The sequence below is a fragment of the Phoxinus phoxinus genome (genome assembly GCF_949152265.1).
Source record: "Phoxinus phoxinus genome assembly, chromosome: 21".
NCBI lineage: Eukaryota > Metazoa > Chordata > Actinopteri > Cypriniformes > Leuciscidae > Phoxinus > Phoxinus phoxinus.
Window position 1 is genome coordinate 13,596,034 of NC_136896.1, and position 15,909 is coordinate 13,611,942.

The 15,909-nt window shown below is 37.7% G+C and overlaps 1 protein-coding gene across 1 annotated transcript; it reads right to left on the reverse strand.

The window, feature by feature from the left end:
* Positions 1 to 1,799: 1,799 nt before the first annotated feature.
* On the reverse strand, positions 1,800 to 6,532 carry calm2b (calmodulin 2b, (phosphorylase kinase, delta)). The gene is made up of 6 exons (XM_079596094.1): positions 5,660 to 6,532; positions 4,538 to 4,568; positions 3,125 to 3,268; positions 2,840 to 2,946; positions 2,591 to 2,726; positions 1,800 to 2,477 (listed from the first exon to the last, which is right to left on the reverse strand). Exons 1-6 carry the CDS (start codon positions 5,660 to 5,662, stop codon positions 2,449 to 2,451), a joined length of 450 nt encoding a protein of 149 aa, XP_079452220.1. The 5' UTR covers positions 5,663 to 6,532; the 3' UTR covers positions 1,800 to 2,448.
* Between the last annotated feature and the right edge of the window lie 9,377 nt (positions 6,533 to 15,909).

Sequence of the window (15,909 nt, forward strand, 5' to 3'; positions counted from 1 at the left end):
CACATAGTGAGATTTGAGTTAGCAATTGTGACATACAGTTACAATTATGATTTGACCTTTTTTTTAAGAGATTAGCTTCCATATAGAACAGGATGACTGTACGTTATAGATTTGAACCTGCTTTGCCACTTCCCAGAAATCATATTTAATTTTCAGTTCTTCTTTCTAATAATAAAGAAGTGAACTCCATAAGAACTTGTGAGGACTTGAGAGGTTTTTGAGCTATCTTTTATAGCACAGTGATAAAGGTGACCTGATATCATTCATGATATTAAGGGGAAGAGCTATTGTTAGCCTGCATCACAGTAATATCACAAGGTCCCATGACTCGGTTGTCTAGTGGACTTCGCTGTGCCTTTTAATCCATAACACAGACAGATTATAAAATAAAATAAAAATGTGCTTTCTGCTTTTTGTTTTCTTCTCTATTTAATTTAATTCTACTCATATATCGCCATTGGCTGCAAATTCTGGCCTTAGAAATACAAAGTCTGGCCTTTTATTTACTCTGCCTCCAGAGCGCCACATCTCCATCGTCAGTCAGTCTCATAGTTACATGACGTGAACATGGGAGCACTTCTCAACTCCCGATGATCCTTCAGAGCCTACTGGAAAAGGGAAAGAGCAGCTACCCGTGAGACTGGAATTCACGGTTGCTAGGAAACGTGGTGGAACATGAATATCACACGTCAGAAAGCTCAGCGCGGTGGTAAATAGTTCTCTGAGATGAGATGCACACATATCTCCCTCGATACAGTGAGTCGCTTATGCTTCATTGGTCTCCATCACCATCTCTTCGCATTTGTTTGCATTGTGAATGAGCCTTCGCTCATTCCTCAAACTAGCAGTTCCCTGCACGTGATTACTTCAAAGACCCATCACCATTTGTGCACAGCCGGTTAACAATGAAACACTCACGGCAGTGTTTGTATTTCAGCCTTTCAGCTACAAAATATGTTGTGTATCCAACATGGGGAACTCTGGCAACATTTCAACAAGCCCTTTTAAGGAGACTGCAGTGGTCTGATAGAAAAGGCTAAGCAGACAGGGCTAAGCTTTCCCTGCTACAGGACTGACCAAAAGTCATTTTTTATGAGAATTAGATTTTAAGCTTTTTGAATAGCCAGCATATTATAAAATGTTGTTTCAAACAGTGAACTAAGCGACCTCAGTGTAAATTTTTAAGTCTATTTTCAATCCTGAAAAACAGAGCTATGGCCAGGCAAACAGATTGTCACTTAGGGGTTATGTCCAAACATAGCTAATAATTTAAACAGAAATTGCACTTTGACAAAGTTGCACGTCAATTCAGAAATTTTGCAAGACATTTCAACTAATCAAGTCATTAAGGCCCAGTTTCACAGTCAGGGCTTAGATTAAACCAGGATTAGACCTTTGTTCATTTAAATTGCTTTTATAAACGTGCCTTAGAAAAAAACATTCCTGGTGTGCATCTTGAGATAAAACAATGACACACCGATACACATAAGATATGTGGCAGTTACTTTCAGTTAAAACAGCTCAAACATGCATTTTAGTCTGTGAAACCAGGGGTAAGTGTTTAACTAAAAGCTAATTACACCAAAAACAATCACAATATCACACTAAAGTTTGTCGTAATGACAAGGTAAGTGTGTAAGACCAACATTGTGTTAGTGGAGAGTGGTCTAACAATTGTAGGTGCAGTTTAATAACAGCAACATACCTTGTTAGCTAATGCTTATCCAAAATACTGACAAATTCTCTTTTTCATTCCAACCAACTAAGCAATCATTTGAAATAAAAGCCAGGGAAAGGAGTTTTTGGGTAAATTGTTAATTTTATTGGAAAACAAATATACAACTTGGAATGGATTCTGAGGCATGGCTGTGCCATAAGCAGTTACAAAAGAAAAGTGACTAATTAAAAAGCATAGTAAGAACAGAACAAATACAAAAAGATTAGAGTGTATGAGTACCTGGCGATAAACCCGTTAGTATTGAATTCAATGATGTTGCAATAGTGCAATGCTGAGGACTTTTCCCATTTCTATTTATACTCAGTCCATTGTCCATGCAGAGTTGTGCCTCCACATAAAATCGAAAGAGAGAAAAAAGAAAAGAAGAAAAAAGTCATGCCAAAATTGTTGCAAAGACGCCACACTGTCAGTCAGCTGGACCCTTGATGTCACCGTTCGTCAGGTGGGCAGGCAGACAGAAGGGGAAAGGGGCCTGTGCGCAGTCAGTATCTGTGCCTAAACGCATCACCAGGTCCCGTAACTGCTCCTTCTAACAGATTGTTTACAACGGCTAGGAGTTGGGGGAGGCATGAGCACTCAAATCTTATAGTATACATGCAAATCCTTTGGACAGCAAGGAGAGGATGGGGGAAATTAAAATGAAACATTTTACAGAAATTAAAAACAAGAAAAGGCATATAATTTTATACAAGAAATTCTGTACAAGGCCTTCACTTCGCTGTCATCATCTGTACAAATTCTGCAAAGAAAGAGAAAACGGGAAGTTTTAAGAGTCATCGCAAACAAACAAAAAACTCCAAATCAAGTGCGATTCAAAAAATGGATGCAGACTATTTGAATTACAATTCTTACCTTCATAATTGACCTGACCATCTCCATCAATGTCTGCTTCTCTAATCATTTCATCCACCTCCTCATCTGTTAATTTCTCCCCCAAGTTTGTCATCACATGGCGCAGCTCAGCAGCACTGATATATCCGTTCCCATCCTGACAAAGACCAGTGAACAATGATCCATCCAAATTATTTTAAGTCTAGGAATGTTACCAGCAAAGCCTTAATAGCAGGTTAAATTAATGCAACAGTTCTACAGAAGCCTTACCTTATCAAAGACACGGAAAGCTTCTCTGATCTCCTCCTCGCTGTCGGTGTCCTTCATCTTTCTTGCCATCATCGTCAGGAACTCCGGAAAGTCTATTGTTCCATTACCTAATTAAAGGGCAAAGTACACAGGCAGATAAGTAACACGGCACTTTAAGTGAATATCATTTCTAACCGTGATAAAATACTTCAGGGAAATGGTTTCAAGTAATATGCAAATTGGACCCTACTCGCAAGAGTTAACATCATGCTGATGGCTAATGTAGCAGCAAAAATGTGTCCTCACCATCTGCATCCACCTCATTGATCATATCCTGCAGCTCCGCCTCTGTAGGGTTCTGGCCAAGAGAGCGCATGACAGTGCCCAGCTCTTTCGTGGTGATGGTACCATCCCCATCTTTGTCAAATAGCGAGAACGCCTCTTTGAACTCTGTGAGAATTAACAGTGGAGACAAATCAGTTTGAGTCCCTAACCACATTTTTATAAACATGTCAATCACTTTTCCATTTAAGCAATAAACAAAAGGAACCGGTAAAGTACTTCAACTCCATGTCTAGCTTTTTAAATAATTAATTGTTTGTGAGCATTATGATTCCACATAGCTTAAGGCATTTTGTAGATCCTATGTGCAAATTGTCCTATATGCTATGTACTAGGCTACATGTCAGAAAAGGCTCAAACTTTAAAACAAGTCCCCAAAGCTAAAAGTAGCATAGTTGTCTAAAGCCAAGACCAGCAGTAACCACAACGCCTTCATAGATAAATGACTAACATGACAGAGGAAGACACACAAACACCCCAGAGCTATTGCAACAACTGACCACTAGTACTCGTGTTAGGCCTTTGAGTTTAACCTGACCCGCCGAGCACCAGTAGTTAAATGCACAGACATGCAAAACAAGATCACTTTCTATAGATGCCTTAAGTACCATCTACACTTAATTTCACAAGATAACATTTTACAAGAAGGTCCAGCAAGAGTCAGCACTGTCACTAAATAGTTTAAATGGGGCGAATTGATCCTTTAAGGCATAGTCGGGACAAAACTATAATGACAAGTGAGACTATTTCAGCAGTACATGCTTTTGCCCAGCGGTCTGAACACTAAAGGGTAATACAAACTCCCCTCCCCACTGTGCCAACACTGTTTATTGAGTAGAGCTGATGACACTGTTTGATACTCCCTTTGATATGACATCAGACATTACAGATGCACAACCGGTGTTCCTCTGTTACACAAAACATTGGCCCATTTCAAATGTTTTACTATAAACATGCAAGATAATACTAAAGCTTAAGGAAATGCATTAGGCTCACTTTGTTCACTGTATTTTTAATTAAATTTAAATATATATATAATAAAAAACATTAAATTAAATGATATATATATATATCATTTAATTAAATGTTTTTTATTAAATAAATATATATATATATATATAAGCAAAAAAATGTAAATAAGAAAATTAGTTACACTTATTTGTACAGTATGTTATTTTTAAGACTTTTTTCTTAATAGAAATAGCCAAAGTTATGCACATTCAAGGAGGCGATCACCCATCCATGCCCACAGATTTGACTAATACCACCTTAAAAGGCAAATTATAACACACTAGAACAGCCAGGCTAATTCAAAACGCTTCAAGCCAATGCAGAAAGTGAAGGGGTGTGTAAGCAAAGAAAGTAAAAGGACCTTACCAGCTATTTGCTCCTCTGTGAGTTGATCGGCCTGGGGATGGGAAGAGATGCATACAATCGTATTAATAAATCATGCGTACAATAAACTCACTACGAATTCGTAGTGTTTTGGTACTGTTGACATGTCTAGCAACCCGTGTGAGACCAAACAAAGACCTCAGATTCCCTCCCAGATAAATGTTACGACATCAGCTCGAGAGAATAAAGTCTCAGCACAAGACACTCCTAACAACAGCAGTTCATCCACCCACCTGATTCCTGGTATTTGGTGAACTATTCTCTCGTGGCACTATACAGTCATTTTAAATAGTAATGCAACCTTTTTACTGTTGTTGTTGTAACGTTAGTCCTGTGCTATAATGCTCGAGTAACCCGAGTAACTTACTGCAGGCTATTTCACAACGAGCCAATCTGATCACTACGCTGTAACGTGCATTATGCACATAAACTAAATGGATATAGGAGCAAAATGTGTGATGCTTAACATTAAGATCCTTAAGATGGTTCAGCAATTAGAATACATAACTTAAATCATCCAAGACTTCATGCTAAAGAGCAAAATACACAAAGTTTTTTTGTTTTGTTTAATAACCGGTTAACGTCCTTTTCTTAACGCTTCCCGTTATAACTTAACGTTACACCACACACGTGATGCTGCCCAGTCGGTACAAAACCAGGGCGTAAAGAAAATAAGCAAATTATGTTAAAGTTTTTATAAAATGTGGCTCACTGAACACCATTACCAAGCTCTGTAACTACGTTACGATGCGAATAGGAAACTGAAAGTGAAGGGGCTCAAGCACACTCCTGAAGTTTAGTAATAACTCCCTTCGCGGAATATCTTGGGTTTAGCCCGTGATATTTCAAAACCCGAAGCGAAATATAACACAAAGTACATCAAAAACTGAAGATTGCGGAGCGGCGCGTGTATTCCTTCATTCAGTCCATCCCCAGTAACGTTGGTCGTAAATTTGGCGGCATATTTCTGTAACGTTAAATGTTAAAAATATATATTCTTTTTGTTTCTTGACTTCCTTAAGTCCACACAAATAGTTGTAAAGATTACATATATTTCCATTAACGCATATCCATCATTCATTAGAAATATTGGTGTGCACTCACCATTTTCTCTTTTTCTCTGTCAGTCTCCCTCCGTCTCCGTGAAAGATTCACAAATGGTGGTCGGAATATTGGTATAGACCCGCCTTAACGGTCGTACATAAACACCTCCCATCTTCCTGTATTTATCCGCCAAAACGCACTGCATTCTGGCTATGGGTGCGGCGGAAATGCCGCACTATTTGTCCACTGACCTAAACAAAGCTTGAGCAAACGTTATTTATGTCATTCTTCATAAACAAAATAGTCTTTTTATTGTGCCATCGGCAGATATTGACGCAAAAGTACAGGCGGGACTATCTGACTGCGGAAGAATACTGTACGCGTTTCGGTTGTGCGGATGACTCTGATTGGTTCGTTTGTACCTGCAATGCGTCACTCCCTGGTCACACACACTGTAGAATTTGCCCGGTCGTAAATGCCATGAGATGAAATAGGGAATCACCTGAGCCGTTGTGACTTCCACCCTTAGGGTGGCAAAAATACAGTGTTAATCTGCTGGTTAAATGTTAAGATTTTTTTCAATTACATAACACATAGGCCTACATTTAAATGTGGGTCTAATATTAAAATGCATCTTCACACAGATGATAAAACTTATTCAATAAAGGTTTACTATGTTGGGCTATTGCCTAATTTCTGTTCATATTGTGCAATTCATGAGCATTTGTAGATTCACAGAACTTTAAATGTGTAATCAAAGAAAAGTTGTACAACTTAGGTGTAATTATGCCCTATACTATAAGGCCCATATACATTGAAAACAATAACTAGCCTATATAATGATATTAACTATTATATAAACTATAATAGCGTATATATTTATAACATTCTGTTTATTATAAGCGCACGCTGCAGTCTGCCGCTTTAAAAGACCATTTGAAAATAGTATAATTGTAGCCTATAATTGAAAATTATTACTTCATACTTTCAATATTTCGTAAAGAGCGTGTTAAACGCATGGTAAAACCCGTGAACATGGAATATATTGATAGAGGGGCCACTGTAAAACACAAGAATGACAATTCTAAAGTGTGTAACTCATAGCCTATGAGAATAGGGAACAACACAGAGGAACAATATCATTGGAATCACTTTCAGAATGATTTTTTTTTCCACCTGATGAACAATAAAAGCATTGACAGCCACTCAGAATCTTTAAAGCATTTAAAACCACCATCAAAAATTTTTTTTATGGAATATTGCAGTATTTATAATAAATTATTTATCTGTGGGCAGCATTATTTTTTTATTTTTTTTATGTGCCCCTGTATCGTAATCTTTCCCTATAGACAAAATCAAGTCCCGCCCTACATTTTTTTCTTTGTTCGAGAAGCCTTTCACTCAGAATAGGGAAGACAAGACTATCACAGCTTCCGTTTCATGAGGACTTTAAAGGGTAACTAAACCCCTGGTCAGAGCCTGACTCCACCCACTGGCAATATTTGAAAAATGCTGGAAAAGTGGGCAGAGCCCAACGGACGAACCGAGGGCGGGGCTGAGCGGGTGATTGACAGCATTTATGAAGCTCCATTCTTACAGATCATTAACTTAAAAAGTTGGTTTAGTGTTTAGTTACCCTTTAAAGAAGAAACAGCAGATTATTGCTGAAGTGAAAGCACAAAAAAATTAAGTATAAAAAAGTTATGGAAGTTTAAACTTACTGTAAATCAAATGTAGCCTACTGTAAGATAATTTTTACTCTAAAAATACTATAAAAACAAAGCCATGTTTTCCAAATTTGAAGTTGACATCACAAAAATGTAACTTCCTATGAGATTTTGTTTAGGCGCAGTACCAACCATATCCACCGGGTGTCACCCACATATTCCATTGAATTTTGTTTTGATGCATTTTATGTGAGAAATTAATAAATGTCTGTCCGAATATCACTTCTATCACAAAATATGGAACCTTGAGACTAAGACTGTTCCGACGATATGTGTTTTGTCAAGATTAGAAAAGGTTTGATTATAAAGTAGTTAAAATACATTTTGTAATATGAAACCTGACACCGCCCACTAGGGGAGGAGCCCCCTAAAAGAATTTGGAGTACCGTTTCCATGGTAACACAAGGTCCAATTTCATAATGGTTTACGCAGGATGAATTTTGAGTTTGTAAGCTTTTGAATTACCTAATTTATGATGAATACTAAAATATGTGATGTGAAAAAAGGTGATAAAAAAAGAGTGCCGACTAACTAGCGTTCCGCTAGCGAGTCGTTCCGCTAGCGGAGTTAGGCACATACAGTATCTGCTTTTGTTATCATTCAACAACCAAAACAATAAGGAAAGCAAACCAAGGTCTATGATTAAGAAAGTTTGATTAATAAAATCGCAAAAAGCCAGTAATAACAATGGCACCAAAAGTAGTGATGCCGACAACCAGATCCTGCCTTGTTTCAAGGCCTACTCAAGCTTCTAGCCAGCTTCTCAATGCTTGACTAGCTCCAGACCACCTGTCTCTGGCCATGTCCCAGGTCTGTTGGATATTGAAGGGATGAGAAGACAGACTGTTGCTGAAGGGGGTAGAGGCATTTTTATACTAAAAGAGCAGCAGGAGCAACTGAGATTATATGAGTGAACGACAGTCCTCAATTATTGTAAATGTGATACATTTGAATAGGTGCTGTTGGATCATAGAGTTCAATATTTATGTTTTCCATGTCTCTGGACCCCCTCACCCCTAACCACGACCACTCCAAAAAGGAGATGACTGAATCAAGCTTCCTTTTAAGAAAACAGTTTCGTCTAAAACATGAACTTGGGTGGTTCCTGCATACTTGCCTTCCCAGAGGTTGTAAAACCAAGGGAAAGAGTGAATCATGCATTGGTTACACACAACACAGGCAACATGTGTGCTTAATGCCTCTTTCAGGTTACCAACAGTTTCCGCCCTGTCTGAAAGGGTGTCTGGTATCTTAAAACCTTATTTGTGAAGTGGAATAAAGCAAGTTTAAATTGAAGTGCTAAACTTACTAAAACAAAAATATTAACGATAACTATAATAGTAGGCTATATAAATAATTTAAAAATTACACATGCACATTTTTCATACGGTCTTGCGCTGAGAATGTTATATGGTTTGGACAACATAGCGTCCTAAAATATCATGACGTTAAATATTATTGCATACAGATATATGAACATGGCACAATGTGAATATGGCATTGTGAAAATTGATCATTATCATGATCATGTTCAAACAAACCAATTCACTCAGGATTTTAATCTAGTAAAATGAGTGCAGGTGAACCATGTGTATGCGTTTAACTATGCCAGGAACTTTGGTAATAAGATGCCAATGTCTGTGAATGGGTAATCGAGGACATAAAAAGCCATGTGAGACACAGATGGTTGATAATCACTGGTATAAAGAGCCCCTGACCACTCAGGTGTTTACTCAGAGCGAGGGCCATGAAACTGAAGACCTATTCATTCTTAATGCACATTGAGGCTTTGTAGCAAGCACTGGCAGACTTTGCAACGCAGGCTCCGGTTTCCCAACATAGACCTGTGTGTGCCTCTATGCACGCGCGTCTGTGTATGTGTGGTTGTGTTCACGAAGCTGTACATAAAGGAAAAAGAGCGTGACTGAGATTGTCTTTCCCTTTCTGAGTGTCCATCTGTTTCCCTCTCTCTTTTTTGAATGACAGCCAAAAATAATAGTTGAATAATAGTGAAGGCAGCAGTTATCAATGTTAGGCAAACTTCACAAAAAGTGAACGATATAGTAATTATGGTCAGGATTTATACCAAACTGACATGGGATGTCCATCGAGGGATGTTTCAAACTCAATTCTGCAAAATTCTATTCAGATTTTGCCACAATGGAATTCACAAAGGCTTGAATCTTGACTGATAATAGATAAGCTCTGGATCTTTGGCAGGAAAGCCGATTTAAAAAGGGGATTTATATTCATATAATCGACCACCTCTGTGAGATTTCTCAATAAGAACAATACATAAATCAGAATTAAATGGACAGAAAAAGAGTGTTTTGTGGCAAACGCAGGCTTTTTTTTATTAACATCGGGAGCTTTAAGAGATCAGTGGTATAAAAAAAGCTTAATTATGGATGGTTTTTGGAGCTTAGTGTTCAGAGAGGTTTGGCATCTTCAATTTCTGTCTTTGTAATTGAAATTATTATATGTACTGCATTACATAATGCAATCGTTTTAAGTTTACATTATTCTTCATGTTGACATAATATATCTATAAAAGAAGCGATATAATAAACTGCCTGAGTGCATATGACAACCTTTGTGTAAACAAAACAATACATTCAATAATAAGATCAAAAGAATACATGACTGCAGCACTAAATAGGATTAGATTTAGAAGCACCGATTTTCTATCTACAAAGGATATAAATTATGTCACATCCATCTTTATTGCCCTTTGCATATATGCAGAGCTCCGGTTGAAACAAACCTCAGCGATAACTTTAATTGCGATAACCGCAAATAAAATGCACAAACACGGTGGGTTAAAGTGCAACATAACTGATATTGCAACAAGGATTAATGTAAAACATTACAAGTCATGTAACAATGGTAAAAAAAATAAGTAGTGACCTTAAGACATGGCTTTATAAAGGGAACAAACATATGCCGAGTTAAAAAGGACACTGATGTGTTATGAATAATTATATAATATATTTACCCTAAACTTTATTGGTCAGCATAGTTGTGCGTCTAAGACATTGTACAATGCTTCCTGTAATTCAAGTACAGCAGAGGCTTCAGTTTCACAAAAAGCATTAATATTTAACCACACATTTAGTGAGACCTATTTGACATCACCGAACCCTCCAGATAATTAACACACTTTAAAAAGGAGCTTTATATGTACAGAATATTCTGAACAATTATCCTGTTCTTTATCAGAGGCTGTATCTGTTTATTAACATAATAGCCAAAAAAAACATGCAGTATAAGCACATTCAAAATGAATTCTACGTCGTATTTAACCGTACACTTAGATTCGCTCTCTGTCTTTTTTTTGTTGTTGACTCCAGACGGCCCAGTTTTAGACAGCTGATATGCAAGACTTGGCTGTTCTCACACACAGACACTCTGTTCAGTTACTGATGGCCAAGATACTGAGATGCCATTTAGCAGATAACAACGAGAAGACTAATATCCACATACATTGTGCTGACAAGGGCAATTACTGACATATGACCAAATAAAGTAACAACTGATAGCTTTTTTTGGGCTGGTCCTTGCCTCGTGTTGTCCCGGAAATAATTTTTTTATTGCTTCTTGTTGCCTTTTGGGCTGTATATAACCATAATGATTTACAGTTATTGATACCATATATATATATAGAGAGAGAGATTTTAAAAGTAATTTAGTAAAAATCCAAATAAGCTTTATTGGAAAGGGTTTAAACAATGTTCAATTATATTTGCACATGCACCTGTGGAACAGTCCTTAACACACCAACAAGTGAAGATGCCATAGACCTGCTGCTGTGAGGCATGAGCACTGCAGATGTGGCCAGAGCAATAAACCGCAATGTCCGTAATGTAAAGCCATGTGCACACGATGTATAATAAATAGTCCTATGACTGTTGCTTGTCAGACTGCATGACCATGATCCCTGCTGTGATTGTCATTAATGTCACTGTAAGACTGGTAGCAGTGGTTTGAGGGGGCTACGGACTTATATATATATACACACTCTTATTCTGGAATAACTTTAATTTAGTTATTTTTTTAGTGTGCAGACTACATTTATTTCTTCAATTTATGTGTACACCGAATCAATGGCCCCAACAAATATTTGAGTGCATGAACTGGCACAATACTTGTGTATTTAAAAAGTTTGACAGTATGTACAAATTTCTGTGAACTAGAATTAAAGACTGATTTTCAATGCAACAGTGGGTACTTTAAAATCTGTCTGTCCATGTCCTGGTGATTTAATCCTCTGCAGTGCTCCCAGTTCTGCCCTGTCACAGCAGTAAGAGTCAGACCATTGCATCTGGCCACAGTCCAGAGCGCTGCAGCAGGCTGCCACCCCCTTTAAAGCAGGACATCCCACCGCGAAAGGCCACTGCAGAGAACAAACACTCGCTCACTCGGCCCGTATGGAACTAACTGAGAACCACTAACACCAATGGCAATGCAACAGTCATGGGTTCTTTACATATTTGGCAAATACATACACTCCTGTCCTGGGTAACAAAAATGGGCCAAGCCAAAAATTATATATATATGTGCAATTCTTGCTAATTTCCTGACCAGTGATTGGAAAATGGTTCTCCAGCATTTTTGGCTTGGCCCATTAGAGTAACTTAGCACGGAATAGCCTTCCCCAACTTGCAGACAACTTTATACAGGAAGAAGAGTCAGTGTTGTTCCACTCAATGTTATGGCTTTTATAGGGTCCACTCCTGATGGATTCATTAGGGTTCAAATCTGGACTCTGACCAGGCCAAAACATGAGTCTGATGAACTTGATCTCAAGCCACTTCTTGGTTGTCTTTGCATTTCTGGGCAGAAGCATTGTCTGTTGGAAAATAACTTCTGATTCCTCTTTAGATAGCTTTCCATTTGTACGAAGCGAGTCAATATTCTCCTATACTCCAAAGCATTAAATGACTTTTCACAGTGAAGCAGCTCACCAATACCAGCAGCTAAAAAGGCTCCCCACAATGACACTTCTTCCTCCATGCTTCACTCATTTATTATTATGTATTTCTCAGCATATTTTTGAAGACGCCTCTCTGAAGCATCACCATACAACTCGTGTTTCATTGTGATTCATCACTCCACACACAACTTCCATATTCTGCCAAAAACTTAATTATGTCTGTGATGGTTTTCTGAGACAGATGGCTTTTTAAGAACATTTGCTTATATAGCTAATTTCTGACCAATCATTTGTGGTTAAGACAATTAAAAGCTATAGGGCCGTTTAAACTTTTTATATGTTTGGCCGTTCATTTACACGACAACAGCATTCTGGGGGCCTGAAAACGCAATCTTTTGAAAGCGGTTTTCAAAGTGCAAGTTTGTGAAAATAATACCCCTATTGTCTCCTTGTAAACTACAAAAACGTGAATTTGTGAAAACGGTGACACCATGTGCATGTGTATTACGTGTTCAGTCTATAGGAGCATGTTTCTTTACAAAGTGACATCGCCAACTACTGGCATGGCATGCATAATACAACGCTTTTAGTCTCTTTTTGCCAATCCGTGTGAACGGTATATGGTTTTGACAATGCTGTCTGTACGTGGAAAATTACAACAGAATTTATTTTTTAGGACATTGTTGTCATTTTGGGCTTGGCTCATTCTTTTGCCCGGAAGTGTACATAGTACTTTGTGGCGGTCCCTTTGTATACAATACATTAATTTGTAAACATACTTAAAGGTTTAGCTAAACACAATTTTATGTACCAGATGAAATCAATTCTAGGTAAAGTCTTAAGTTTAGCCAACCACCCACTATTTTTTCCACTGAACACACACCACTATAGTTTACACAACCCTACATTTCAACTTCCCTCACACTACAGAAGTTTGATTAAATGCAGAAGAAGTGATTTTTATTGAATGATCATTGTTAATCTTAAAACAGATAATTTAACCAAAAATGTAAACAAAATACTTAAAATGGCCATATCACGCTGGCCTGTAACCCAAGCCTGGTTGCCCACTGAAGCTAAGCAGGGCTGAGCCTGGTTAGTACCTGGATGGGAGACCTCCTGAGAAAACCAGGTTGCTGCTGGAAGAGATGTTAGTGAGGCCAGCAGGGGGTGCTCACCCTGTGGTCTGTGTGGGTCCTAACACCCCAAAGTGACAGGGACACTATACTGTCAAAGAGCAAAGTCCTTCGGATGAGTTAAACTAAGGCCTTGACTCTCCGTGGTCATTAAAATCCCAGGATGTCCTTCAAAAAGAATAGGGGTGTCACCCCGACATCCTGGCCAAATTTGCCCCTTGCCCTCTGTCCATCATGGCCTCCTAATCATCCCCATATAGCCTACTGATTTGCTTCATTTCCGTCTCCTCTCCACCAATAAGCTGGTGTGTGGTGGGCGTTCTGGCGCAATATGGCTGCCGTTGCATCATCCAGGTGGATGCTGCACATTGGTGGTGGTTGAGGAGATTCCCCCTTCCATATGTGAAGCGCTTTGAGGTCCCAGAAAAAGCACAATATAAATGTAACAAATTATTAAAAGAAATAGTTCACCCATAAATTTAATTCTGTCGTCATTTACTCACGCTCATGTCATGCCAAACGCGTACAACTTTCTTCTGCATAACACAAAAGAAGATATTTCGGTAACCAAGGTTGCCAATTACCATTTACTTTCATCGTATAGACCAGTGTTTCTCAACCCTGCTCCTGAAGGACGCCCAACACTGCACGTTTTCTTTGTCTCAATCAAACAGAGGTGATGAGTTGAATCAGGTGTGTACACTTGAAGGCTATAGAGAAAACAATTATCTTCTAGGTTCCAGTCATACAGATCTGGAACGACATGCGGTTCAGTAAATGATGACAGAATATTATTTTCTGGGTGAACTATTTCTTTAAGGACGAACCTCGAACAGGACAGACGCGTAAGAATTATACATTTGAATGAAGGGAGAGAATTTAGCATAGATGTGATAATAATGCCTCGGCAGCTTTAGTTTGTCCTTCAACCGGTTTTTCTCAAATTTGGAAAGTGACTTTCAGTGGAAAAAGATTGCGTGTAGTGTGTGCACATGTTGGCATAGCTTACCTGTATGATGTACATACATGCAAATTGTGCTTTGTAGGCTAAAATACAGTTCAAATGTTTGCCACAGCCGAATTCCAAGTCTGTTCATTCAGCGAATGGGGTACAGATACTTTAGAGAGGCACACAGCTGAAGTAGCTGTTATGTAAGGAGTCTTTCATGTCGAATCCCTGTAGGGATGGATCACTTTGAGTCTGGCCTCACCAGCTCAGTTCTGACACCAAGTGACACAAACCTGCTATTGCAACTTCTGCACTTCTGTTTGGGTTCCAAAGCCACGTCTCTTTAAAGGGATATATCACCTGTTAAACACTTCAAGCAAGCTAAAAGCTACTATGGTTTTTCAGCAATTTGCCATATCTTTATACAAGCCTATATTTGTTTGACTGAAGCTCAGAGTGAGGGCTCAAATGATCAGTCCTTTAATTACAGCTTCATACAGAATGGATGGTTATCTCGTCCAAGGGAATGAAGCAAATCACCATCATTAAATGTGACCTCGCTGATCTGTGATTAACCCGACACATGCAAAACAACTATTTTCAATCAGATATAACTGCGATTTAGACATTCAGAATTACTATGCTGTTGATTATGACAGCTATGCTTGCATGTTAAACAAAGAAAGTATATGAATAATAAGGACTTAATTATAGTACATTATTACTGTAACAGCATATGGATGATGTATGGATGATATTATTCTCAGGTTTTTTTTTATAATATGTATGTATATTTCCAGCTCACACTCTGGAAAAATATGGCTTATAATAATTGTTTCATTCAATACCCTTGACATTATATTAGAATATGAATATATTAAAATAGCATTATATTATCTTTGATGTGGAAAATTTGTTTCCTTGTATTTTATTCAATGCCACAACACAGAAAAGAGGTATTTGTATATATTAATAACAGTTTCAGTTGAATCATTTGTTAGCATTATTTAAAAAAAAAAAAAATCTAAAAGGCTAATGCATGACTCAACATTTATTAGTGAGCAACTGGGTGTGCAAGGTATATTATTCATATGCATAATGGTGTTTACCTTTACCCAATATAATAACAATAATAATTGATTATACATATAATAACATATAGAAATAATTATATAACTCTACAATATGCATTTGTTTGTATTGCAGAAAAATCTTAGAATTAAAATAAAATAGCATACACAATTCCTTACTAAACATCCCAGTTTTCTCCTAATAATCTCCAAATCCTTCAAAAAAAAGTCTGATTAGAGACAATGGTAGACAAATAAGGAGTTCTTTCTTTTTCAAATCCACAGCATACACAAGTGCCAAATAAAGAATTGTTACAATAGATATATTACAGGAGGTGGATAAAGATTTAAAGGATAGTTCACACAAAAATGAAAATTTGAAAATCATTTACTCACCCTCAAGTTGTTCCAAACCAGTAGGAATTTCTTTATGCTGCTGAACACAAAATAAGTTATTTAGAAGAATATGGATAACCAAACAGTTGATGAGCCCCA

What these genes read in the sequence shown, in the direction of transcription:
- calm2b (XM_079596094.1), bottom strand. An exon ending in CTTTCCGTGTCTTTGATAAG is followed by an intron (nt 2,727 to 2,839) that starts GTAAGGCTTCTG and finishes GGTCTTTGTCAG; the next exon opens with GATGGGAACGGATATATCAG. An exon ending in TGGTCAGGTCAATTATGAAG is followed by an intron (nt 2,478 to 2,590) that starts GTAAGAATTGTA and finishes CTTTCTTTGCAG; the next exon opens with AATTTGTACAGATGATGACA.